Consider the following 26,505-nt stretch of genomic DNA (forward strand, 5'->3'; position numbering starts at 1 on the left):
TTGATCTGTATTGTGATGTGTATTTGATACACAATCCTGTGTATTTTGTACCTTTAAAAACATTGTTCTCAAAAGGAATCAATAGATTTCACCAGACTGCCAAAGAGTTCCAAGACATAGAAAGGGTTGACAACCCTTGCATTAGCTCAGAGGTTCCCAAACATATTTGGTCTACCGCCCCCTTTTTAAAAAAATTATTCAGCTCCCCCCTGGCAATTTGCTTTCTTTAACCCTTTAACAGTTTTTTTTTTAAATTTGTGTCATTTCAAAAAACATAAAATATTTTTTAAATGACATATTTTAATTTAATAATTTACTATAAATTTGTGATTTATTTCTTGCATTGAAATTTTGATGATACAATATTGCGTCATGTAACTCTATAGTATTATATTGTAAACAAATCATTACGCACATATATTCCTGCCAATGCATACTGTACTTCCCAACAATATATGGCATGCTCGTCTGCCAACACTTGCTCATTAAGACCGGTAGGCAGACTTGACCACTGATGGGTTATAACTTGCATTTTGTGTTTTTATTTGGAAAATAATGTAATCACTACAACTTTAACTCTGTTATGCAACAGATGAAACATGTACACATGGATTTTCAAAATTCTCTTCTTTACTTATGCTTCCAGCACCCTCCAATTGCATCTGAGGCTACTATGCCCCCCCCCCCATTGTTCCAGTGCCCCCCAGGAGGCAGTATCACCCACTTTGGGAATCTTTGCTAGATGAACAATTTAAAAACTTCTTGCTTGTATAAAGTGGGCAAAAAGAAAAACATGAGTTTGTAGTTTGTAGTTTAAAAATATGAAGCAAATATGGAAATAAGATTAGAGATTATTGAATTACAATTAGAACATATTTATAGAAATCACAGCTGTTGATGTTAACCAAATTACATTTATATCTGCTTAAGCCATTTAGTTTAAATATATTCTCTTTACATAGACAGGACCCAGTGAGTCATATATTAACTTTGTCTTAAGGTGTCTACATTTGATACTATAATTTACCAACTCTGATTTTTCTAAGTGAATATCCTACTAACATACAAGATACTCGCACTTATCTCATGCTCTCAAAAGTTATTATTTTTTTTTAATTATTTGAGTGCCTACAGTCCTGTGTTAGATGCTATGTGGACTATATAGGAGGTAGTCTTTGTTCTCTAGACTGAAGTCTAAGACATGTTCTGAATTGAATTAAGTCTCACGAGTTGGTACAGTGGCATAGCACAGACATTTGCTCAGTGTTTTTCAATCTAAATGTGTTCAGGGTCATCAGCAAAATCTATCCAGTGAGTGGATAAAGGTGGTAAAAAGTGATAGGTATTTATTAGGCAGAGTTAAACAAGCAAAAATAGTCCTAAGCAGGGACTGCTTATATATAGCACTTGTAGCCAGCTTTCTGACAAAAGTACAGTTGAACTGTTCAGATGATACTGGCCAGGAGTATGAGGCAAATTCTTTCTCTCCTTCAGCCTTCAATCTCCCCCTTTTTGGTAAAAGTAAATGTTTCAGTGATACTTTTTTTTTTTTTGTTTGTTTGTTTGTTTTTGGTGAGGCAGTTCTGGTTAAGTGACTTGCCCAGGGTCACACAGCTAGTAAATGTCAAGTATCTGAGGCTACATTTGAACCCAGGTCCTCTTGATTCCAAGGCCTGAGCTCTGTCCACTGCACCACCTAGCTGCCTGGAGTGATGCTTTTTAAAAGCCTGTCAATGACTCTACTCCTGCCACATAAACCTTATTTGTAACCAAAAAAGTATAGTTAAGCAACAAAAATGCACTCTACCTGCTGTTCCACCTAGCTGCCTCCAAAAGTGAAAGTAAAATTACAGAGGTATGTAAAATTAAGTAAATTTGTTTTCATAAATAAGTAAAATTAGTGTGTCACCCAGCCTCAGGCTGAGTCCATCACGGGGCATTGTGGTAGAAAGCAATTAAGATTAGTTGATTTTAATGTTTCATACAGATGGATATTTTTTCAGTGTTCACATCAAATACTACCTCCTCTACCTTTTTGTAACATTTGGTTGGACTGCTCTGGTACTTTTTTGTGTATTCCCTTATAGTTTATTCATATATATGCCATCTTCCCTAGTAAGAGTGTAAACTTTTGGGGATTAGGATTGTATTTGGGTATGTATGCATCTTTGTATTTCCTGGAACACCTAACCATCTCTTGCACACTGTAACTTTTTTTTTTTTTTTGGTGAGGCAGTCGGGGTTAAGTGACTTGCCCAGGGTCACACAGCTAGTAAGTATCAAGTGTCTGAGATCGTATTTGAACTCAGGTCCTCCTGACTCCAAGGTCAGAGCCCTATCCACTGCGCCACCTAGCTGCCCCTGCATACTGTAACTTTTGATAAATGTTTATCAAATGAAGAAATGCGACCTCTGACTTAGGAAGATTCAATTGGTCAACAAGCATTTATTGTTGCCACTAACTGTGCTAAGTTCTGGGAATACAAAGACAAAAATGAAACAGTTCCTGCCTTCAAGGAGCTTAAATTCTAATGGGAGATACAACATGTATGTGTATAAATATATACAAATGAATACAAGATTGTATTGAAAGAGAGTATGCTACAACTGGAGGGGATTAGGAAAAGCTTTATGAGGAAAGTAGCACTTGAGCTGTCCGGTGATAAATGAGGGAACTAGGGAGAAGAAGCAAAAAAATTAAGTAGCCAGAATCTAGAGAAATAGAGTGGGTGTTTCACCCATTTCTTAAGAACAGCAAAATGAAAAATCAAAACAAATGCCATAATTATTTCTTAACACAGTAATGTTTTAGATTTAAAACAAGAGATTGTCCATATTAATTACTAATATTTATCTTTATCTACCTTAATCTTAAGGGCATAAAGTAAATTTGGCACGCATTTTTAACCAGTAGCATGTTGGTTTTTTCTCAAATACCATTAATTACAACAGTATGCTAGTTGGCACAAGGCTGCAGAATGCCTTTTCATTGAATTTTTTCCAGAATACATTTCAAGATGTTTTTTGTTCTTTATTTAAATTCATAGATAAATCTAAAACCAAATTGGTGATTATGCTTTTCATAGACAATTGAAATTATCACTGTTTTACTTTAATATATTAAAAACTCAGAAGTATTGAGTGGTAGTAAATTGTTTTAACCACTTGCTCTATATTTTAATTGTTTTGTATTTAGCCCTCCTTTTCTGTATGAGTACATAAAAGGAAAACTGCATTAGTGATTATTCTTGCTTATTAGGAATTTTTTGTCTTCCTTTCTTTATCAACACTTTTCAAATGATCACATCATCTATTAGGAAATACATGTTAACTGACACATTTTAATTATGAAGAATTGACAACATAAATATAACCCTACAAGGAGGGTACAATTGTTCATGGCAAATATAGTTTTGGGACTGATTAAATTAACTCTCCCAGTAATGTTCCTTGAATAAATACATGAAACATCATTTATTAATATCTTACTATATGCCAGGAAGTATGCTGGATTGCTACCCATATAAACTTTCTTATTTTGTGATTCTATATAATAATACTAAGTGGGTTTCATTATGGAAAAATTTACTGATTAACATTTTGCTGAATGCATAAGTATTCTTTCCCTAACCAATATTCTTAAATAATAAGAAAAATCTGAACAAAACCCTGAAGTGACACATTGGAATCAAGATTGCATATGGAGATAATAATTATAATAATAATAATAATGGTTAACATTTACATAGCATTTACTATATATCCCAGGCATTGTGCTAAATGATTTACAATTATTATCTCATTTGATCCTAACAAAAAGCTGGGGAGGTAGGTGCTATTATTATCTCCATTTTATAGATGAAGAAACTAAGGTAAATAGAGGTTAAGTGACTTGCCCAGTGTCACACAGTTAGTAAGTGTCTGAGGCTGGATTTGAACTTGTGTTTCTGATTCCAGGTTCAGCAAGCACTCAATACAATGTGCCATTTAGCTGTGAAAGTGAAGTTACATACAGGATCTATCTCATCATATTCACTTGTGTGTCACCCCATCTCAGCAAACTACTTGTTTCATATTTTATTTTATCCTCCAATGTGTTTTATTCATCTAGGAGTATTTTGTGATATTTAAAATTAATAAGCTTGTAATCTTTTTCATTTATTATCTCAAGCCTCTACTCCAATTAATTACTGCCTTTTTAGTAATAAATACTTATTTTCCATTTAACTAAAATTGTTCTGTCCAGTGTTGCCAATAGTCTCTGAATTACCAGATCTATTGGCCTTTTCTCAGTCCTCATCCTTAATCTGTCTAGACTTTCACATTGTCACTTATTCTTTTCTCCTTGATACTATATTCTCTCTATATTTTCATGACACTACTCTCTCCTGGCTCTCCTCCAGCCTTACTGACCATTCCTTCTCAGTCTCTTTTGCTGGATCTTCATTCAGATCATGCTCTTTGCTGGACCCTCTTTTCTCCTCTATTCTTTTTCACTTGGTGATCTCATCAGTTTCCATGGATTCAACTGTTATCTCTTTGTGGGTGATTTTCTGTTTTGTTTAACCCTAATCTCTCTTCTGACTTCCAGTTTTGTATCTTCTAATTGTCTATTAGACGTTTCAAACTGGATGTCTCATAGATATCTTAAACTCAACATGTATACAACTGAACTTGTTACCTTTTCCCCTAAACTCTTCTCTTCTCCCTAAATTCCTTATTACTGTGTAGGGTAACACCGTCTTCCCAGTTACACAGGCTGGGAAGGATGAATGCCATCCTTGACTCCACTCTCACACTTCCTCTGCAAGTCGCTCTCTCCTATCCAATTGTTTTCTGTCCTTTTGCTTCTACCTTTTTCCTCCTTTCTTTCTTTCTCTTCCTTCCTTCCTTCCTTCCTTCCTTCCTTCCTTCCTTTTTTTGCTGAGGCAATCAGGGTTAAGTGACTTGTCTGGGGTCACACAGCTAGTAAGTGTCATGTGTCTGAGGTCATATTTGAACTCAGGTCCTCCTGACTCCAGGGCCGGTGCTCTATCCACTGTGCCACCTAGCTGCCCCTTGCCTCTACCTTTGTCACATATCTTGTAACATCTAATTCTTCTCTTCTCAGACTCTGCCAGTACCCTGCTGTAGACTCTCATCACCTGAAGCTTATTGTAGTAGCCTGCTGTTTGATCCTCCTGCCCCAAATCTCTTCTTCCTCCCTCCTCCTGCCAGTTAATCATCCTAAAGTTCAAATCTGACAATGTCACCCTGCTCCCCCTCCCCATTCAGTCAGTAACAGGGGCCTCTTATATTGCCCAAATATACAATCGTATTTGACTTTTAGAGCCTTCCATAAACTGGTTCCTTCCTACCTTTCCAGTCTCCTTATACCTTATAAGGCAGTGTAAGATGTGCTGTGCAATCCGGTGACACAGGCCTCCTTCCTGTTTGTTGTACCAGACACCATCTTCCAACTCCATGAATTTTCACTGGTTGTCGTCTATGCCTGAAACTATCTTCACCTCCTAGCTTCCTTAAAATCTTAGCTAAAATCCCAGCTTCTTCAAGAAGGCTTTTCTGACCTCCCTTAATGTTGGCACCTTCCTTCTGATGATTATTTCCTATTTACCTTGTATATATCTTATTTATAGATAGTTATTTGTATGCTGTCTGCCCCATTAGACTGTGGGTTCCTTGAGAGCAGGGATTTTTTGACTTTCTTTGTGCCTGAATCACCAGAGATTAGCATAGTGCCTGGAACATAGTAGATACAATAAATGCTTACTGAGTAACTAAGCTGGCACAAATCCTAAGTTTTTTTGAAAAATTGAACTAGACAGTCTGCTTTAGAATGTTTCCCACTGTGCTGAAAAACTTGGATAACTAACTGAAATCCTACCTGGCTGTTTGGATTAGCCATTTTTAAATATTGGTATGTTCTAAGAATGGAAAGTTAGAAAACAAACTAGGAAGATTATGAAAAACAAAACTCTGATTAATATAAATAGAGCAGATGAGATGATTAAGTAGAGAAAGTACCACTATTAGAGTTTCATCCATTCTTAAATTTGATTTCTTTGATATAAGGAATTCCTGGTGAGGAACTTCTATCAGTCAACGTCAAAACCTGATCAATAGGCTATAGTCTTAGTTTCCTGGGAGTAATGGGACATTAAGTGACTTATCCAGGCTTACATAGCCAGTAATGTGTTAGTTCATTGAGCCATGGATTATTTTGTACTTATCTTTGTATCTTGAGGACCTAGCACATGGTAGGTCCATAATAAATACTTGTGAATTGATTAATTGAGATGAAACTTGAACATAAGTCTTGTTAATTCCTAGGCCAACTCTCTATCCATTGTTCCACACTGCCTGTGAGTTTTGTTGCATTGACTTAATAAAATTGGCATTGGAAATAATTTCTCCCTTTGATGTAATGGAGTTCATTATATTAATTTTGGACTATATTAGTTTTGCTTAACATTTTATTTTCTGAGATCCTATTAACAACTGTGTATGCTTGTGTAGCCCATGAATGGCATTGACTTCTGTCATCTCCTCCCCCACAACCTTGTCCAGGCTGTCTCTCTTCCTTGTCTGGGGCTGGAGATTTGAATACTGGTTAATTTTTATCTCTAAGGTTTTAGGGGTAACTCTGGTATGTGTGTGTGTGTGTGTGTGTGTGTGTGAGGGTAGAAGATAGGTTACATTTCTACAACTTACTACTATAGTCCCTGAGCCCCCATTATTGTGCTTCCCTAAATAAATCAACCAGTTATAACCAGTGCAAAAGAAATTAGTAATGTTATCATTATACTATACCCAGCTTTTAACTAATACATTTGAAAACAGAAAGGAAATGGTTAAATATCTACAGAAAATCTGAAATTCTCAATGTGACAAAACACAAAGTAGCCTGAGTATAAGTAGACCAATTTCAGAAGGAGAAATCAGGCAGACTGCACAGTATCAATTCACAGGTATTTATGAAGTGCCTGCTATGTTCTAGGTGCACAAAAGTCAAAGTATCAATTTAGAGCTAGAAGGGACCTTAGAAAACATTTAGTCTCATTTATTGAGACTGGCTTTATTTTATTTAGAGTGGTTAAGTTATTTGTCAGATGTCACAGTTATTGAGTGTCAGAGGTAGGATTTATAGCAGGGTCTGATGATACTAAATCCATTGTTTTTCATTTGTATCACACTCTATCTCCTGAGAAGTGGTCATTTTAGCCAAATAAGGCAGCTATTTTCAGAAAAAAATTTTAAATGTTTTTAATTGATGTCTTTGGTTTCTTAAATCATCATAGTTATCCTAAATGTTCCTCCCCTTCCTCCTTCCAGAGAGATATCCCATATGATGTAGTAATTTTTAGAGAGGAAAAAACATTAGCATAACTGATAAATACATTGAAAAATTCTGAAAACATGTGCAAGGTATGTCAGCTGTGGACCTCCCACCTCTGTGAAAGAATGGGTTTAGCATGTCCTGTCATATCTCTTCATTTGAGTCCAGCATTATCTTTGTAATTTTGTTACATTTACTTTGGGGAGGGTGTAGTTCTTTTCATTTACATTGTTGCAGTCACTGTTTATGTTGTTTTCTTATCTCTCCTTACTTTATTCTGCATCAGTTCCTATAGTTTTCCATGTTTATCTGTATTCATCACACATATAATCTCTTACAGCACAGTAATATTCCATTACATTCATCATGTTCCACAGTTTGTTTACCCATTCCTCAATTGATAGGTATGTGCTTTGTTTCCAAATGTTAGTTATCCAAAAAGCATTGCTGTAAATATTTTGGAGTATATGGGAACTTTCTTCTGATTGATTACTTCTTTGAGGTATGAACCTAGTGATGGAATCTCTGGTTCAAAGGATATGAACATTTTAGTCACTTTATTTGCTTATTTCCAAATTGCTTTCCAAAGTGGTTGTATCATTTCATAGCTCCACTAACAATATATTAGCATGCCTATGCTTTTACAACTTCATCATTGGGCATCGCCATTTTTTGGTCATTTTTGCTAATTTGCAGGGTGTAAAACTTTAGGGTTGTTTTGATTTTCATTTCTCTTATTAATATTGATTTGGTGCATTTTTTCATGTGGCTGTGAATACTTTCAATTTTTCTTTTAAGAACTGTTTGTTCATATCCTTTGACCACTTATCTATTGGGTAACAGCTATTAGTCTTATATTTATTAATTGTTTATAGAGCTTAGATATCACATCTTTTTTAGAGAAATTGGATACAAAGATTTTTTCCTCATTCTGCAATTTCCCTTCTTATCCTAGATGCATTAATATTGTCTGTGCGGTAGCTTTTCATTTTCAAGTAATCAAAGTTATTTATTTTATCTTTTAAAATTTCTCTATTTCTTGTTTGGTTAAGAATACATCTCTTAACCATAGTTATAAGAGGTATATGATCTGTTTCTCTTAAAATTTTTATAGTGGAATAATTAATGTTAAGGTGAAGTATTAATGTTAAGGTGAAGGTGAAGATGATGAGCCTTGAGTTCATGCCAAATGAGGATTAGTTGAAGAAAATGGGGTTGTTTAATCTGGAGAAGAAAGGGTTCTGGGTACGAGCTGGGCAGAGACTCAATAGGTGTTTTCAAGAAGGGCTTTCATTTGATCATGAAAGAGGAGTTAGACTTGGTCTGTTTGGCCTTAGAGACCAGAAAGAGGAGCAGTGGGTTGAAACTGTAAAAAGGCAAATTTTTAGGCTTGAAGTCAGTTAAAATTTCAGAGCTAAAAAGTGAATTGACTGCATTGGTAGACACCATGTTCCTACTTTTTGAAGATCTTAAGTCAAGGACTGGATAATCACTTGCTAAGTGTGATCAATTGTTGATGTGAAAGAGAGATTCTTTTTTGGGAATGATTTTCATTAAATATTGTGACAGTTCCTTTCATCTCAAAAATTCTGGGAATCCACATTATCTCGAGCTGTCTTCTGTCTAGTTATATACAATCAATATATATTTTTAAAAAATAATTTGATAGACATAGAGTCTACTTTGAGATGGAAGAGTCTGTATCATGACCTAAAACTCAGCAAATTTTGGCTTAGCAGGTCCATGAGGGAAAGAATTATAGAAATAAAACTCTTTTAAATCAATTGCCTGTGGTCATAGAATTAGTTTGAAGCAGAGCCAGAACTAAAACCCAGGTGTTCTAATTGCCAGTCAAGTGCTCCTTCCACAAAAGCTAAGTTCTGGAAGCTTTGGGGCCATTACTTGGGGAGGGCCTTTTGGAATGATAAATAATTGGCCCATACATCCCACAGGATTCTTTGTGAGGGACAAAATTGGATTTACTTTATGTATTCCATTAGCTGCTTAAATTGATGGAATAGCAACAACTAGATCAGAAGTCAGTGAATTTGTTTTTCTGTTGTTTTGATTGCTGTACTTCAGTATAATTGATGTCCTTTATAAACCTTTTTCTTTTGTTCTATGCATTTAAAAACATTCTGAGAAGTGGTCCATAGGCTTCACCAGACTGCCATGGGGTCCCTGAGATATAAACACAAAAGTTTAAGAATGCCTGATTACTGAAATTTTGATCGTGTTTTATATAGTCTACTCTGTTTTGGATGAGGGTTGAGAGTATCATTTTTACCAACAAAAACAAAAACAACTTTTCATATCTGCAGGATTTGATTCTTCAGATTTTATCTCAGAAAGTTTAATGGCTTTTAATATTTTGTTTTGAGTTCTAAATTTAATTGATTCATTTCAGCTACATGTTGATGTTGCTCAAATAGCCGTGTTTGGTCATTGAACCTTTTATGGGGAAGAAATAGCTAATGAAGGTATAGAATGATTTTAAATTCCAGGGTAAGACTGATGTTCTCTGGAGAGGAAAGGAAGTCTTTTTCCTTTTGTTTATAACTGAGCACGTAATGCTCAGGTTAAAATCTGAAAGAAATTTTACACCTGTGACAGAAATTTGAAGGCCTTTATGTATGTAGGGCCTTTTCTGGTTGCCATTGTCCCTCAGACATTGTTTCTTAAGTTTTTATAACAGTGGGACATATTTTTGGCATGTTTTTATTCTTTATATAGTTGTATTCACCAAAAAGCCTTTAAAATCTGCCATAATTCAGCAGTTATACCAAAAAATCATTTGCTCTATCAAAAAGATGCTTAATCTACTCCATAGTTCTCTCTCCCACTTCTTCTACATTCCTCAAATCAGTATTTTGTTTTTGCTCATAGGGTCTCGTTTTATCTTGAATTGTGTAGTTATTTGTATATTTGGCGCCTGATTGTAAAGAAATAGCAAATTTTTGTTTGTTGGTTATTTTATAGGTTGTACTGGTAAGGTGGAATGAACCATTCCAGAAATTGGCCACCTGTGATTCAGATGGAGGAATATTTGTATGGATTCAGTATGAAGGCAGGTGGTCTGTAGAACTGGTGAATGACCGAGGGGCACAGGTGAGTAAGAAAATCTCACTGATAAAAGAACATTGAAAAAAGCCAGTTGAAATATTCTTGAGCATGTTTTGCTTTTCATTTCTCATCATATTTATACCTAGGGAATGTAGACAATCAACTTACTTTCAACTTTATTGCTATCATGAGAAATCTCCAAATTTTCATATTTAATTAAAACTGAAATCATTCTTATCTGAGTTGTGATTACTTGTGAGATTCAGGTTTTCTGAGTGCTCTTATTGGCAAATCACTTTTGAGGCCTTTTTTAAAGGATATTTTCCTTTTGTGGCATCCTTTGTATTTATGCTGTGAGTTCTATGCTCTTTTTCCTTATACCTTATTCTTTGACCAAAGATTTATAACACTGTCTTCAATAACAGTTTCCATAAATATGGATACTTGTTGTCATTTATCAGTTTTTCTCTTCCAACCTTACGGTCAGTACTGCTGTAACCTTTCTATACAATTGCACAATAAAAACCACAAGGCTTATGACGAAAACGGAGTTGGGGCACAACACTAAAAAACTTCATCAGTGATACATTAAAAAAAGATAGGAAAGAACCTAATAAAAATTGAAGCAGTTTTATATATGTTAAGTGGTTAAGAGACATACAGTAAATAGTGGTAGTGTCTAAGGCCTTAGGTGGTTGTTCAGTCTGGATTGGCAAAATCAAGTCACTGTGGACTGGTCTCATTATGCCTCAATTTGGAGGGTCAAGGGAGCATGCCCTCATGGGGGAAAGCGATGTATATAAGGGACTAATTCTTCCTTCATCGTCAAATGGGAACCAATCGTTGTGTTGCTGTCATGGAATCGGGGAAGGGGTTGTGCTAAATTGAAAGAGGTATATATGTAGCAGTGAGCATTTTATCAACAAACCATCTTCCATGCAATGTATTTACTGCGGCAATGGCTGCAGGAATTGAGGCGCACTTCATATACATGTTACCCTAAGCTGAATTTTTGTCAACATAAATATGGATGACTCCTCCATGTACATCTTTAATCTCTGTATCCCAGCCAAATTCATCTTCCATTTGAGGGTTAAACATACTGGAAAGCTAGAAACACTGTGTTGCATCATGGGGGAAGGAGAGGGGCAAATCAGTTCTCCTAAGCCCACAGCTCCTATTGCACCAAATTATTGCACAGTAAATATGACACTTTACCTTGAGAAAGACATGGTTTGTTTGTTGAAGTAGATGTGGAAAGAGTTGCAGCTTCTGAGTTTGTTGTGAAGTGGTGTAGTTTTCTGTGTTTTCTTGATGCATCTTGGTGATGAAATCACATGTAAGCAAATAAAAAAATTCACATTATTCCAAAATCGTTCCCTAATATATCAATCATATTAGAACAAATGTGCAGTTTCAAAACATGCTTTAGAACAAAACTGAGTGTATTTTTCTCCACCTGTATAGAAGATAATCCATAAGGACATGAGTGATACTACTTTGGAGATTCTTCTTATTTATATATCTTCCTTTAATATGACCATCATACTAGTACTTGTCTAACATGTGCTGAAGCACATGCAAGCCTGTGGGGCAGTTTCCATTCTGTAGCATTCGCAAAAGTATGACATTGTATCCAGCGTCCTATATGGAAAGGTTTTAGTGAGGAATGGCCTTTACTATATCATTATACTTTAATTAGTTCCTTAAGCCGATTTCTCTCTTAATTTCTAAACCAGTGATCTACAAAGTATACTCCACAGCCCCCGTAGGTTTTGGTGTGTTCCCAAAGGATACAGGATCATCTAAATCTGGGGAAATGGACTGAAATCCCACCCTCTCTACAGTAGCTAATTGCAGGACTTTGTGACACAAGGAAACAATACACTTTACTCATTATCACTCAACAACATTCCTTCCTCCATACCTTCCAGTGCTTGTGCAAGGTCTGAACATCTCTTTTGTGCCAGGTGTGGATTTTTCTGGATGATTATAACTCATCTGGGACCTGGGTATCTGCATTAGCAGCTGGTCTGGTGCCATATTTAACGTTTCCCCCTCTTAATTTTACTCACACCTTCTACCCCAGGTTGTTTTGTGGTTACAGATGTTGTGGAGTGTGTTAAGATTCAAAAGACTGGAAGGGGCCAGGTTGTGAAGATCTTTAAATACTTTTGATCTTTTACTGAAGATTGTGAGCAGGACTGAAGAATTTAGAAAACCTATTGTGCTAACATTTTATACATGTTAAGTGGTTGAACAAGCATTAATTGAGTGTCCCTGTTACTAATTTTGTAGCTTTTCACCAGAATTTGTTGTTTTAGGCATTTTTTATTTTTACAGAGGTATTTCCCATTGATATACAGATTTTTAACCTCTTTTTAAAAATTTGTGTCTTAAGGTCAGTGATTTTACATGGAGTCATGATGGAACTCAAGCTCTTATCTCATATCGAGATGGATTTGTGTTGGTTGGTTCTGTCAGTGGACAAAGACATTGGTCATCAGAGATTAATTTGGAAAGTCAGATCACATGTGGCATTTGGACTCCAGATGACCAACAGGTAATGCTTTCTTTAAAAATGCATGTATAAAATTTTAAATGTATGTAAAATATCATTCATGAAATATAAAAACTTGTTTGCCAAGTTTAGTGGAATCAACAATAAACAGAAACACTTCATAACCAGAAGTCTAAATAATTTTACAAAAAGTGAACAAAAAAAGTCTTATGTAATTGCCCTGGATTTGAAGCTTATTTCAAATGATTTATTGTATAATACTGATCAGGTCATTCTTTAGCAGTACAATTCAAATATTTCCAAAGTATTTATAGATTAAATTAAAAGGACAAAAAATAGCTGAAAAATGGAATAGACATGCTAGAATTTCTTTAGTTATCTATTTTTGATTTAAAAAAAGAAAAACTCTTTTATAGATCAATTGCCTGTGGTCATAGAATTAGTTTGAAGCAGAACCAGAACTAAAACCCAGGTGTTCTAATTGCCGGTCAAGTGTCTGTCTCATGTGCTGGCTTATTCAATGGCAGTAGCTAGTCTGGACTCAAAAGAAAATTTGCACGACAATGATTAAAACTGTTATAATAATCTCTGCAGACCTTTTTCATTCTTGTTTTGTTTTCTTCCTTTCATTTTCATCCTAAAATGCCTTTGGAATGATTTTTCATAGTTGAGTCTCTTACCAGTCTTTCTTACAATAATAGGACTGTAGATTTAGAGCTATAAGGGACTCTGATCATCTAGTCAAATCCCTTCATTTATAGAAAAGGAAGTCTCAGACACTTAAGAGAAATAAAGGCTAAAAGTAGTTATAATGTGAAATAAAGCAGAGGAATTTCAAGTGACAAAAATAAAACAAAGCTGGAACACTTATTAAAAGCAAATACTCTGTTTTAAAATATGACATTTTCTATTTTGTAACCCATGTTGTTTTTTGTTTTGCTGTAAATTTTAGACTTAAGCTGGACCTCATTTATTCCTAGTTCTTTCTTTTCTCTCTGGCCAGGTTGCACATTAGGGTTGAAATTATTTTTTAGATCACTATTCTCTAAATTTTTTTGGATCTTAAACTCATATCAGTTTAAAAAAATCCTGGTGGATATTCTGGGCATGGGTTAAATTATGACTATTCTGAGGAGCAGATTCTCAGCTCAGAGGAGGAAAGTTTGGGAACTTGAACAGATGTAGAAAATCAGTCAGTCAGTTAATAAACAGGAATGGGTAAATATTGGACCATAATGGGCTGAGATGTTTCTTTACTTGTATTTGTATTCCCAGACATTTAACACATTGACTGGCATATAGTAGGTGCTTAATAAATGTTTATTAATTGACTGTAATGGATGAAGGGTAGTTGTGGCTGTGTTAGAGACAAGCTGCTTGATTAGGAAGGTGATGCATTCCTAACCAGAAGCTCTTTTCTTTGTTTTCATTTCTTTCCATAGAGTTTCTGCTCTGTTATTAAATAGAGTTGCTAGTCATGGTAAATCACTTTTCCTTTAGTCTACAAAAAGTAAATTTGTGTGATTATCTCATTTGTAACCTATCATTCTTTGTAGGATCTATGCAAAAATGAAGCCTGTTTTCCTCCGTTACTCATTAAATAAAAGATTTTTTTTTGATTACCTTTATCTGTTAGGAAACTGCACATCACATTTCTCAAAGCATTACTTAAACATATATTTAAAGTCTTCTCAGATTAATTTTACTGCAGAGAGATACAACTTCCCTTAATAGAAAAGTATTTTAGAAATGAACCAGCTACTAATTTCCTCCCAAATGGTTTATTTACCACAAAAAGGAAAGAGAGATATTTTACAGAGAAGTTTTGATAGTCTTTAAACCACAGTGTAAAAGGTAACTAGTCAATATAGATAATTTTAAAAGTAGATATTTACATGAAATTTGGGTTCTTCAGTAATTTTCTAAGTATGTTCTGGAAGAGAAAATGCCATACTATTATCTATCTGAAATACCTGCTTGGCCTTTAAACAGACTTTACTTTCCACTGCTTCTCTCTGTTTTATGATACATTACTTAGTCATAATTTTCCATCATCCTTCTTATAAGATTTTTATGAATGAGTTTATATTCTAAACAAGTTGCTTTTTCTGGTCCTCTCTTTTCACTTGGCAATTAAGTTAAGTGTTTGCTAAGTAAGATGCTTTCTGGACTCTTGGTATTTGTGATAGTTGATTTATATCAGTTAAATTTACATATCAAAATAATATAATTGGTGCCAGCATCACTTCTGTTGTCTACTTCCTATTTTTCATTGTCAAATATTTGTTTAAATAGTTCAGAATTGAGTTGTTTCAATTGTGTGACATTTTTTTCATTATTGTTCTTCTAGCTATTCAAGTTTTTTACTAATTCCTGTCTGTAACAGCAACCCTCCCTCTGATTTCAGGCCTCCCATCACCTGCTGTGCTTGCCATTTGAGGATACAGGAGTGTTAGCTTCTGCTCAGTGATGAACATTTTCACACTGGTCATAGCCTTCACCTCCCAGTGACTCTGAACTCCTGTTCATCCAAACTCCATTCCACACTCCCAATCATCCGATTCCTTCCCTCTCCAAAGTTTCATCCTAACTCCACCCAGCCCTTTCACTTTTGTCTTTTGGGATGCTTGTTTCATAGGCACAAACTTCCCTTCATCTTAAATCTATTCCTCTCCCTCTCCTGCCACCTACTAACTTTTATTAAAACCTGGCTTTCCCCTAATGACACAGCCTGACTGCTCTTTCCAGTACTAGCCACACCTTCACTCATTATCCTTGACTTACTGGTTGAGGCAGAGGAGTTGGACGACTCCTTGCTCCCCATTGCCACTTCTAGGTTTCCCCTCTTCCTCCATCCTTTAATAACCTCTCTTCCTTTGAGGTTCATGCTATTCATATCTACTACTCAACTAAAATCTTGGTAGCTGTTGTCTGTGGACCTCCAGGTCATTTCTTTTCCTTCCTCAATAATTTTGATGTCTGGTTTACAATTTTTCTCTGTTTCCCAACTCTTGCCCTCATACTAGGGAACTTGAATATACATGTTGATTCTCCCACAAATACCCTAAACCTACTCACTACCTATAAACTACTCTTGACCTTACCTTGGCCATACCCAAAGATGATCATCATACCTTTGATTTTGCCATCACCCACAGTTCTGAAATTCTCTTACCTGATCATATTTATTGACTTTTCATCTCTCCTTCTGTCTTCCTTTCTATAACCCTAGTCTTCATCCTCACTGTGACCTCCAATCCTTTGATCCCTTAATTCTTTCCCAGGCCATCTTCCCTATACTAGTTACTCTCTCTTCTTCTCCCCATCTTGACTCCTTGGTGAACACTTATTCAAAATAATTCAGCTCTAGACTGTCCTACTTTCTTCAATTCCTTGCCCCCTTATCATATGGCCAATTACGCAAAGCCATGCCTCAGTTTTGGGTCACTTCCAGCATTTGTCACCTTTCTGCCTTCCCATGTATTGCTAAATGAAGGTGGAGAAAATCACATACCCTTTCTGACTGGGTCTGCTACATATTTATGTTACGTAACGTTGGAGGGAACCAAGGGGCTAGTAATAATGTTGCCTCTGCCTCAGAAAAATGAAAGAAAAGAGGATAATTTTCAATGCATTTTAGAAAATGCATAGAACAAAACAGACAAGATATCTTTGAAAAGGTATTGCACTTATTATATACTTTTAAAAAGCAAGCTAAACATAATAGAGATTTGCATTTTCATGTGTAGTTATCTTTTTCTGTTCTACTTTGCATATGGTATTGTTCTTTTTTTTCTGTTCTTAAGTACAGAATAAAAAAAGGAAAACCCATGGTCTGTAATTAAAACTAGAATTAGAAAATCAGAGTTTGTCAAAGATATACTTAAAAGTCCAGCGTGGCATGGATTTGTGATTTAAAAAAATTAAACAGGTTTAAAGTTTTTACATTCAAATAGGGAGGGGACAGTTATTTACTCTTGGAATCTCCAGTACTACAGGGAGGTCATAGAGGGAGTTAAATAATACACGGAAGTCCTAGTATTAGTTTTGTTATGCTTTGATGCTCTTAAAAAAAAAAGAAAGGAAAGAAAAGGGAAGAAAAGGTGAGGTATTATTTCTTACCACATATATAAGGTGCACACAGTGAATACTATACAAACAATAAGGAAATAATGGGGGTAAGTAGGTGACACTTGAATCTTACTTTCATCCAAACTGGTCCAAGGAGGGTAGGATAAACACACAATTCAGTGAGTTGGGTGCAGAAATATATTTCATCCAATAGCAAAATAGGAGGGAAAGGAGAGAGAAAAAAACAAGAGGGAAGGTAGATTTAGGAAAATGTTAGTCATAAATGAAATAAACTCCAAACTAGATGGGAAGATTATTAGGAGAGGCTTAAAAAGAAAGAACTGGTAAGAACCTGTGATTTGAATCTGGGTGAGGAGAAGACAATCAAGGGAACATAATTTTGCCCATGAGCACACTCCTCTCTTGGTGCCAGTTTGACTGGAACGTAGAGTACATGGAGGAGCCTGATATGTAACAAAACTGGAAAGGTAGGCTACTGCCCGATTATGAAGGGCTTTCAATACCGAACAAATGAGCTTGTATTTTATCTCAGAGACAAGAGGCAACTTTGAGAAAAAAGGGAAGTGACATGGTTAGTCAAGATTATTAAATATGTATTTTCCTGTTATAAACATGTACAATCTATTCTCTTATATTTTTCCTCTTTGCTTCTCATGTCTCTTTATTTAATTTTTTCAATCAACAAAAATATGCCTTATCTCTCCTCCATTTCCCTCCACCACTGAGAAAGAACTGAACTTTAGGAATATTAAACTGGCAGCTGAGTGGAAACCAAATAGGAAGCAATTTAAAAGTATAAGATGTGAAGAGGGACTGAATCAGGTTGGTGGCTGTGTAAGTGGAGGGACAAGTACAGAAGGGGCTATTTTATTTTTATCTTTACATCCCCAAAATGCCATCTTAATACCTAGCACATAGTAGACACTAAATAAATGCTTGTTGAATACATGCTGAGGGGAAAATAGTTATCTCTGATGCAGCTGATTATACACTTTTGGTTATTTCTAATTGTTACATTTATTTTTAAATTATTAAACCTAATTCTACCTATAAAACTTCTACTTCTCTCCTACTTTTCTCAGGTCAAACAGTAAAAGTATTCTTCTTTAGCCAAATAGATCTTCAAATACTTGAAGACAGCTATCATTTCTGTCCTCCATCTACCCCAAAGTTAAATATTACCTTTTTTTCTTTCACTGAGTATCATCTGGCATTGTCTCAAATCCCATCACCATTCTCAACTCCTTTCCCTGGTCATGTCTTTCCCTAAGAGTGGAAACTAAAATTGAATGCAGTACCTCCTATGTGGTCTGTCCAGGGTTAAATAGAATGAAACTACCACCTACTTTATTCTGGGCCCTTAATGCAGTCTAAACTTGTATTCATCTTTTTGAGGGGTCATTGCCATCTCACTTAGTTGTCTCTTCGTGCCTCTCCATCTTTTATTTGTGAAACTGAATTTTCAAACATAAGTGCAAGGCAGGTCAGTTGACTCTGTTTATGTGTAGGCTTGTAAAAACTTCCTTTTCTTATTTAATTTAAGAGAGCTAATGTCAGATTAGAGCAAAGAGAAGTTACTTTTTGAAAAATTCACCTGAAATACAGAGAAAGATATTTAGAATCTCCCTCTTTTGTTTTATTTTTATTCCTTATACTTAACATGTAGTGTAATCTTGAAAATGTTATATTGAAATTATTGCATATTAATGCTTCATGATCTTTAATCACTTGCTGTGTTCTGTCTTATAGATGGATGAATCAATGGATAAAGAAGCATTTATTAAGTGATTACTATGTGTCAAACACTCTGAAGGACTGGGGATATAAATATAAAAACTAGACAGTGCCTTCCCTCAAGGAGTTCACATTCTCATGATAGAATAAGACAACCACAGATAGGGAGTAATGGCCAGAGAAAGGAAGGTCTATGTAGAGAATGGGATGGTGACTATAACAATAGGACAGTTTATACTTCATTTCCAGAGGCATTGGTAGTGTTGATTTCATTACAGTTTTCTATAGTCACTCTGCTGATTTTAACTCCTTTTGAAAGTTTTAAATGCTATTACACTCAAAACAGCCAAAAAAGAACATGGTAGGGTTCTTTTGTAAATACAAGAAAGAAATGAGATCTCAGTGATTTGTTACTCTTCTTGACCCAAAACAGTTAAAACTCACTTTACAGGAAGTATACCCCTATACAATGCTTGTATTCATGTGTAAAGGAATAGGATTCATGCAAATGACTAGTTAAAACCGATATTGGAAAAAAAAAACATTTTTAAGATTTGAAAAGAACGTCAACTTGGCTTACCTAGTCTAACCTTCTAATCAAGGTATGAATCTCTGCTGTGGCTTTCTCAACAAATGCAACCATTCCTTAAGTGATAAGGAATTCATTATCTCAAAAGAGGGCTTATTCTTTTTTTAAATTACTCCTATTATTACTGTGGTTTTTCTTACATTTATCCAAAATCAGCCAATTCAGTTGCCTTCCCAGCACACTCTCTTCAAGTAGTCTTTGCTCTGAGATTCCCTCCAATTTATCCTGTTAGTATCTTTTCTACATAGTTCTTTGCATGTTGGCTCTCCCATTATACTGTGAGCTCAATGAGAGGAGAAACAGGTTTTAGGCTTTTTTTGTATCCCCAGTGTTTAGCAAAGTGCCTGGTACATAGTAGAAACAATAAATACTTATTTAACTTGACATGATTTCCTTTAACTTCATGCTTTCATTCTAGTTCTCTCCTCTGGAGCAAAGAGGAATAAGTTTAATGAACCTCTTAATTTGATAGTTCTCCACTATTTAGATAACTGTCTTGTCCCCTCTGACTTAGCTAGGCAAAATTCCATTAGTCAAGGGAAAGGTTGGAACTAATACTGAAAATTAAGGGATGTAGGGTAGATAAGAATTTCCTTCTACCCTGCTTAGTTAATATTATACAAATTTTGAAATTGTTTTTTAGGTTTTTGTTTTTAAGTATGTATTCTACTTCTATTGTAGTATTCTTTAAGGGCAGAAACAGAACTTCATTGATGTAAGTATAAACTATTAGCATTTCTTTTTCTTTTTTGTCAGTAAGTAATTTTCTCTTTTCTTTCTCCTTTCTATTTGCACATACACACACAGGCAGGTACACACATATAGGATACAAAGTATAGATGAACATCGAATACCCAAGTCATCTTTGGTGTTGCTGAAATTATAAAGTTTTCTTTAAGCATTATGGGGGCTAGCTTATCCCTCGATCATCATATTGAAGTTGTGAGTAAACAGATTGCAGACTGTTTCAGGAAAATTAAATGCAAAAGCATCTTAAATCATCTCTTTCCTAAAATTAATATTCTCTTCATTATACTAATTTTAGGAAAGAAAACTATGAGAAATAATTTCTAAAGCACATGTTTTGCTATTAATTACATCTTTTAAGTATATATTGCTAGGCAATCTATTTGTCAATCCAAATCCATTGGTATTTCATTTAACCTTCAGTTGTCCCAAATAAATTTGTCTTGATTAATATGATGGCTTTGTGGCGAAGGTTCTAACACAGAGCCTTTACTTGAATGCTAATATTTGGCCAGATGGCTGAATTACATGAACAGAGCTTCACAGCTTCTCATGCAGTATTCTGGAATTGGACGCTGCTGTTTTGACAGGGCACCTGTACTCAGCATTTAATGTCCTAGGTGAAGAGGAAGTGAAATGTGTACTGTCTTACCAAGTTGTGTTATTGCCAAAGTAAATAAAACAGTCACTTTCATGTCACTACTACATCTTGATATCTTTTTGTCATTTATAAGAGTTCTAATCACTGGGGAAATTTAAAAAAAAATTTTTTCTAGCCCTGTTATAGAAGAAGTATTTCAGGTATAAATAATGACATTTTCATATTGTTCAGAATAATAAAATCTTAGATCTGGATGGAACTTTGGAGATGATCTAGTTCAAATTGAAGCCCAGAAAAATTAAGTGATTTGTCTCACCTCTCACAGCATGTTCCTGGCACGGTCAAGACTAGAGCCCAGGGCTTTTGACTTCAAGTCCAGTGTTCCACTCAGGAGATATGTCTGTTGGATAGGGTTGAATTAATGTCACTAAATAGAGTATACAAATTTCACAGGGCAAAGTTCCTAAGGAGGGAAACCAGTACTACTCCTTTTTTGGGTGTAGGAAAATGGAAAAAGTATCAATTCCACCTACCCCATCCCAAAACCCATTCAGTAAATGCCTGATGTATTTCAATCTTATTTTATAAGGCCATGGTGAGGGATTTTTTTTCCTGTTCATGTTTTTTCTTCTTCTTTAAATTGTGTTTAAATGCATCTTTTGAATTTCAATGTATGGTTTTTCTATCCTAAAGTTTTTCAGTAAGTGAAAGACTGAGATAACTAAGAAGGCTCTTTTAATAATAGTGTTTAAATATATGAAGAGCTTTTGAATAGAAGAAACAAAACACCAACAATTCTTGATCTTCACTGAGAGAAGTGGAAATAACTTAAAGTGGAGCCTCAAAGATTTGAAGAAGAATTTTCAAGCATCCAAAGTTTTTAAACTTTGAATTTTGTTACTGAAGTAGGTATAGAGAGTCACTTTCTTAGAAGAGCTTTAAAAATGGGATACATTCTCATCTTATTAAGTTAGTTTTAAGTTTTACAAGTAGAAGATGACTTCAAAATATCCCTTCCCACCCAGAGATTTGATCATTATAATTTTGATGTTAATTTATTATAGACATTTAGAGTAAAATTTCATCCCTGTCCAGATTTTGATCAGTCATCAAACACTTGTTAAACCCCTTCCAAACACTGTTCTAAGTACTGATGATACAAAGATAAATATGAAACAGTCCTTCTCTTCAAGGATTTTACATTTTATCAGTGGAGGCAACATGTACATAAATAAATATATATAAAATATAAATTGAGGGGAGGGCCCTAGCCATTGGATCAGGAAAGGCTTCATGTATATGGCACTGCTTTAATAGAATTTTGAAAGGAACAAGGGATTCTTTTTTGAAAATAAAAGCTTTTTTTAACAGATGTTTGTTGGTGGTTCTGTACTTTACAATGCAAGATATACCTACCTAATCTTGATACCAACACCTGGGTTTTAAATTAAATTACTCCAAATCCCATCAAGAAGTCTTTTTAAAAACAGTTTTCAGACTCAGACATTTAGGGAGTGTAAGAGTTTATTTCACTGTAATCTCAGGGAAATGTGAGTGCCAATTGCCAAAATGATAACCTAGAAGCAATTTGACAATGTATTTTCTTTTAAGATTTCAATAAAGCCAGTAAGGAAATTGCAATTTGTTCACAAGTTAGCAACAATATCCCTAATTAAATTCTACTGTAGCTAGAATAAGCATTTGAGCATTTGCAATAATATCTATTTTGATAATGGGAATTTCCCACTACAACAGTTTTTCATGTGTTCATATGAGTAAGCGTGTATAACTAGATACTGAAATTTTAATATATTTTGAGATTTTGTGGTTCTATTTATCTTCAGTGGTAGTATTTGTGTTAGCTTTTAAAATTATAGTACCTAAAAATAACATGGAGTTAAAAAAAAATAACGAATTAGAGAAGACTCTGGTTCCTGAAAATTATAATTAATGTTAAATTATATTGAACATTGATAATGGCATAAAATAAATTTGAAGGTACAGAGGGAGTCATTCAACTCATTGACTGAACGTATACAGGTGCTGAATAATATATTAGGCAATTTTTATCCATATTGAAGAATAAACAGAGTTCTAGGTTAGATTCTAGTTCTAGTTTGGATTCCTTGGGAATCTAAAAGGGGAAATGGAACAGAAAGTACTTAATCAAAACAAATTTACAAAATCAGTAGTTGCAAAAATTGGTAAGAAGTAAAGATTTTGCAGGTTTGAGAGTTGATTGGGTTAATGAGAAAGGATTCCTCATAGAGAGTGGTCACGTTTTGATTTCTAGAAAAGGAGGTATAAAATGAAAGGAAACAAGTTATTACTGTGTATGTAGAAAATGTTGGGCAAGAGTCTGGAGGGGTCGAAAATGAGTATTGGTGCGAAGAGCAGAGTAGTAATGCTAATGAACACTAAAATGGAGTAAAACTGGAAGTGGAGAATATAAGCTTAGGAGAATGAGAGCAAAGTTAGAGAAAGAGGTAGTTGATTGGTGAGCATTGAGTAGAAGCATAGAATATTAGAGTTGGCAGGGACCTCAGAGTCTGTCTTGTCCAATATATGCCTGAACAAGGATTCTTCTACAGTATCTGTATAATCAGCCAACCTTTTCTCAAAGATCTCCAGTGACCAGGAATAAACTGTCTCTGTATGTAATCCATTCTATTTTTGAATGGCTCCAATTGTTAGAAAGTGTTTCCTTACATCAAACTTGAGATCCCTTATTTGCAACTTTTAATCCTTGCTGCTAGTTCTTCCCTTGGCATCCAGGCAGGACAAGCCTGATTTCTCTTCTATTTGGCAGCCCTTCACATACTTGAACATAGCTTTTATGTATTCTCTAGGTCTATTCTTCACGTTGAACATCCCCTGTGCCTCCTACTATGTAATCAACACTATGCAAGGTATTCTCTGTGTTTAACAGAAGAGTAAGAGGTAGTCACTGCCCTGAAGGAGCACACTAAGCTCCAGTTGGAGAGACAAGATTAACATACACGAAACAGTTAGCAAGAAATAGAATATGATGTATAATTGAGTGCTTAAAAAGTAGAATATAGACTAAACTGATGTTTGATCTTGGCAGTAGACTGTGATAAGTGTTGGGGATAAAAAGAGGCAAAAGACAGTCTATGCCTTTAAGGAGATCACAGTCCAATGGGGAGAGAACAAGCAAACAAATATGTACAAATAAACCATGTACAGGTTAAATAGGAAGTAATAAAGAGAACGAAGTCATTGGAGTTAAGAGGGGTTGGGAAAGCCTTTCCCTAGAAGATAGGATTAGATTAGGTAACATTTGTTGTTGGTACTCTCAGTCAATCCATACACATTTGTTAAGCAAACACATATGTACAAACAAGCTATTTACAGGATAAATAGGAAATAATTAAGAGAAAGAAGGTACCATAGTGCTAAGAGGGGACTGGGAAGGACTTCTTGCTTTCCTTCTTGAAAAGCAACCTAGCTAAGTTTGGAGTGGCTCACAGTTAGGCTGGCTACTTGGTGGTGAATTATTTGGTTGTACCAATTCCTAAAAAATAAAAATTGCAAATGGCCCTCAGTCTTATGTGACTCCTTCCCTCCATCTCGCCCTACCCACCCCTGCACTGCTGCCCTGCATACATACAAACACACACTTCTGTAATGACAAAATAAGAGTAGTGGGAACTCGAATTTATTGAATTAATTATGATATACAAAAGTTTAAATCAATTGTCATAAGTAGAAGACTAGAAGAACCCAAAACAACTGCCTTAGTTTACATATATTTGACTTACTTGCCAAGCAAGGAAAGATGATGACTATAGGCAGTATTAGAATGTAAACTTGTTTGGAAAATCTTATGCAAAAGGATAATGGAAGGTTTTGATCAGGAGCAACTAGTTTAAGGAAGACTTGCAGACAGACCCAACTAAGTAGTCACTCCAAGGGTATTGTAGGATGAAACAACTAAAATGAGGACTGAAGAAGGAAAAAAAATAAGTTGCAAAAATTTTGTCACAATTTTTAAAAAATCCTCAAAAATTGTGGAGCCACCATATTTAGACTGAGACACCACAGTCCTGGATGTGTTGGTGGTGAAAATGGGAATGGCCTTGGAAAAAGTAGATAGGAAAAGCAGATGATCTTATACCATGTCCCCATAGAGGAACTCATGCATGAGGGACACATTTTGAGGGTATTGAGGAATCTGAAAGAAGGGTAGCATATCAGAGATGTTGGGAAAAAAGTCTTAGACCCATAGGTCTACTTCCCCATCTTTATTAATTTTTTCAAAAGAATAATTTACATATGCATGAAGGCCAAACTTTTTGTGAGAGGATTTGAAGGCAACAGGCAGGCTTTTACAAGCAGTATTCTGTAAAAGACCACATCTTTATCACCATACATTTTACTGCATGATGTAGAAAATGCAAGGTTCTACTGTATTTTGCTGTGGAAAATTTTTTGAAAATTTGATTTGGAAGAACAAAATACCACTTTAAAAGATCTTTTCCAACATGTATCTCATGGTATGTCAGAATTATATAAGATCCCTTGAAAGATATAACAACTGAGAACTTTGATGTTGCTGTGATCATTAATCTCAAGAGAAACTTAAAACAGAGACATGGATGGTCCCCATAAATGTTAGCTACTCACATGGAGGAGAAGAGATTCTCTGTAGATGAGGGGATTGTCCAAGTGCTCTTCTTTGCAGATGATATTATAATGATTACATGAAGTTTCAAGAACATTGCAGAGCCTTTCCATGTATCAATAATAGCTTTGAAGAGTGTGCCTTGATTATTTGCAGAGGAAAAACCAAATGAAGAATATCTCTTGTTTAGATTTTAATATGTAGTTGGGTAAATAACCTGAGGAGTTCATCCATCTGTCTATCTATATGTTCATATGTACAAACATACATACATGCATACATGCATGCATACATACATACAACTGCATCTGCATGTTTGTGTGGTATAGACTCAGTTTGATCCAGAGTTGGACCAGGAAGTTTGACCATTTGTGTGCTCCATTAGCATCCATGTGATATTAAGAAAAAGTAAATCTTCCAGCATGTTGAGTGGACCCCCCTGTGTCAAAGCTGTTTGAGGACATGAACACTGCGTGGGTTGAGATTTGCGTCATTGAAAGGATTACACATATAAATGAGATCACACGTCCATTTGATTATTAGTGTTATAAAGGTGAGGGAGTTTTGGTGTAGTTGGGCAAATTCCATCCAGAATTGGTCTTTGGAGATTGGGCAGGATTTGAATCAGTGGAAAAAGGGAAGAGTGTGTGTAAAAGCTTGGGTGTATGAATGAAAATAATATTTATAGGACAGTGAGATCCACCCCTATTATAGCAGAGATCATGTTGGATACCAGTGGAAAATAAGGTTAAATAGGAAAATCTGGGACAAGATAATGAAAAGCCTTGAGATCCAGACAGGTGAGATTGAATGATATAGAAACTAAGGAGCCATTGAAGGGGTTTATTTAGAGGAAGGGCAGGACAAAAATCAGATATCTAGGTGACTCAGTGGATAGAGTGAGGGCTGGGCCTGGAGTCAGGAAGACCTGAGTTCAAATCCAGCCTCAGACACGTAGTGGCTTTGTGACCCTGGGGAAATCAGTTATCCTCTGTTTGCCTTAATCCACTGGAGAAAGAAGTAGCAAACCACTCCAGTATCTTTGCCTATAAAACCCCATGGATATGTGCTTTGGTCCATGGACTGAACAGGAACCAGACACAACCGAATGACTTAACAACAAAAACAAGGACAAAAATTGTAAATTTGTAAAATTTGTCCTGTAGTGATATGTAGG

The 26,505-nt window shown here is 35.2% G+C and overlaps 1 protein-coding gene across 4 annotated transcripts in view; it reads left to right on the forward strand.

Moving 5' to 3' along the window:
- Positions 1-26,505, forward strand: part of LOC114031496 (tubby-related protein 4) — a 266,210-nt gene that overhangs the window by 171,325 nt on the left and 68,380 nt on the right. For 3 of the 4 annotated variants that reach the window (XM_027846592.1, XM_027846593.1, XM_027846595.1), the window contains 2 exons: positions 10,316-10,444; positions 12,801-12,962. In XM_027846592.1, the coding sequence (XP_027702393.1) occupies positions 10,316-10,444; positions 12,801-12,962 (291 nt within the window). The remainder of the gene's footprint in view (positions 1-10,315; positions 10,445-12,800; positions 12,963-26,505) is intronic. The other variant, XM_027846594.1, reaches the window with a different exon arrangement.

The sequence above is a fragment of the Vombatus ursinus genome, unplaced genomic scaffold (assembly GCF_900497805.2).
Source record: "Vombatus ursinus unplaced genomic scaffold, bare-nosed wombat genome assembly UNPS02015175.1, whole genome shotgun sequence".
Taxonomy (NCBI): Eukaryota; Metazoa; Chordata; class Mammalia; order Diprotodontia; family Vombatidae; genus Vombatus; species Vombatus ursinus.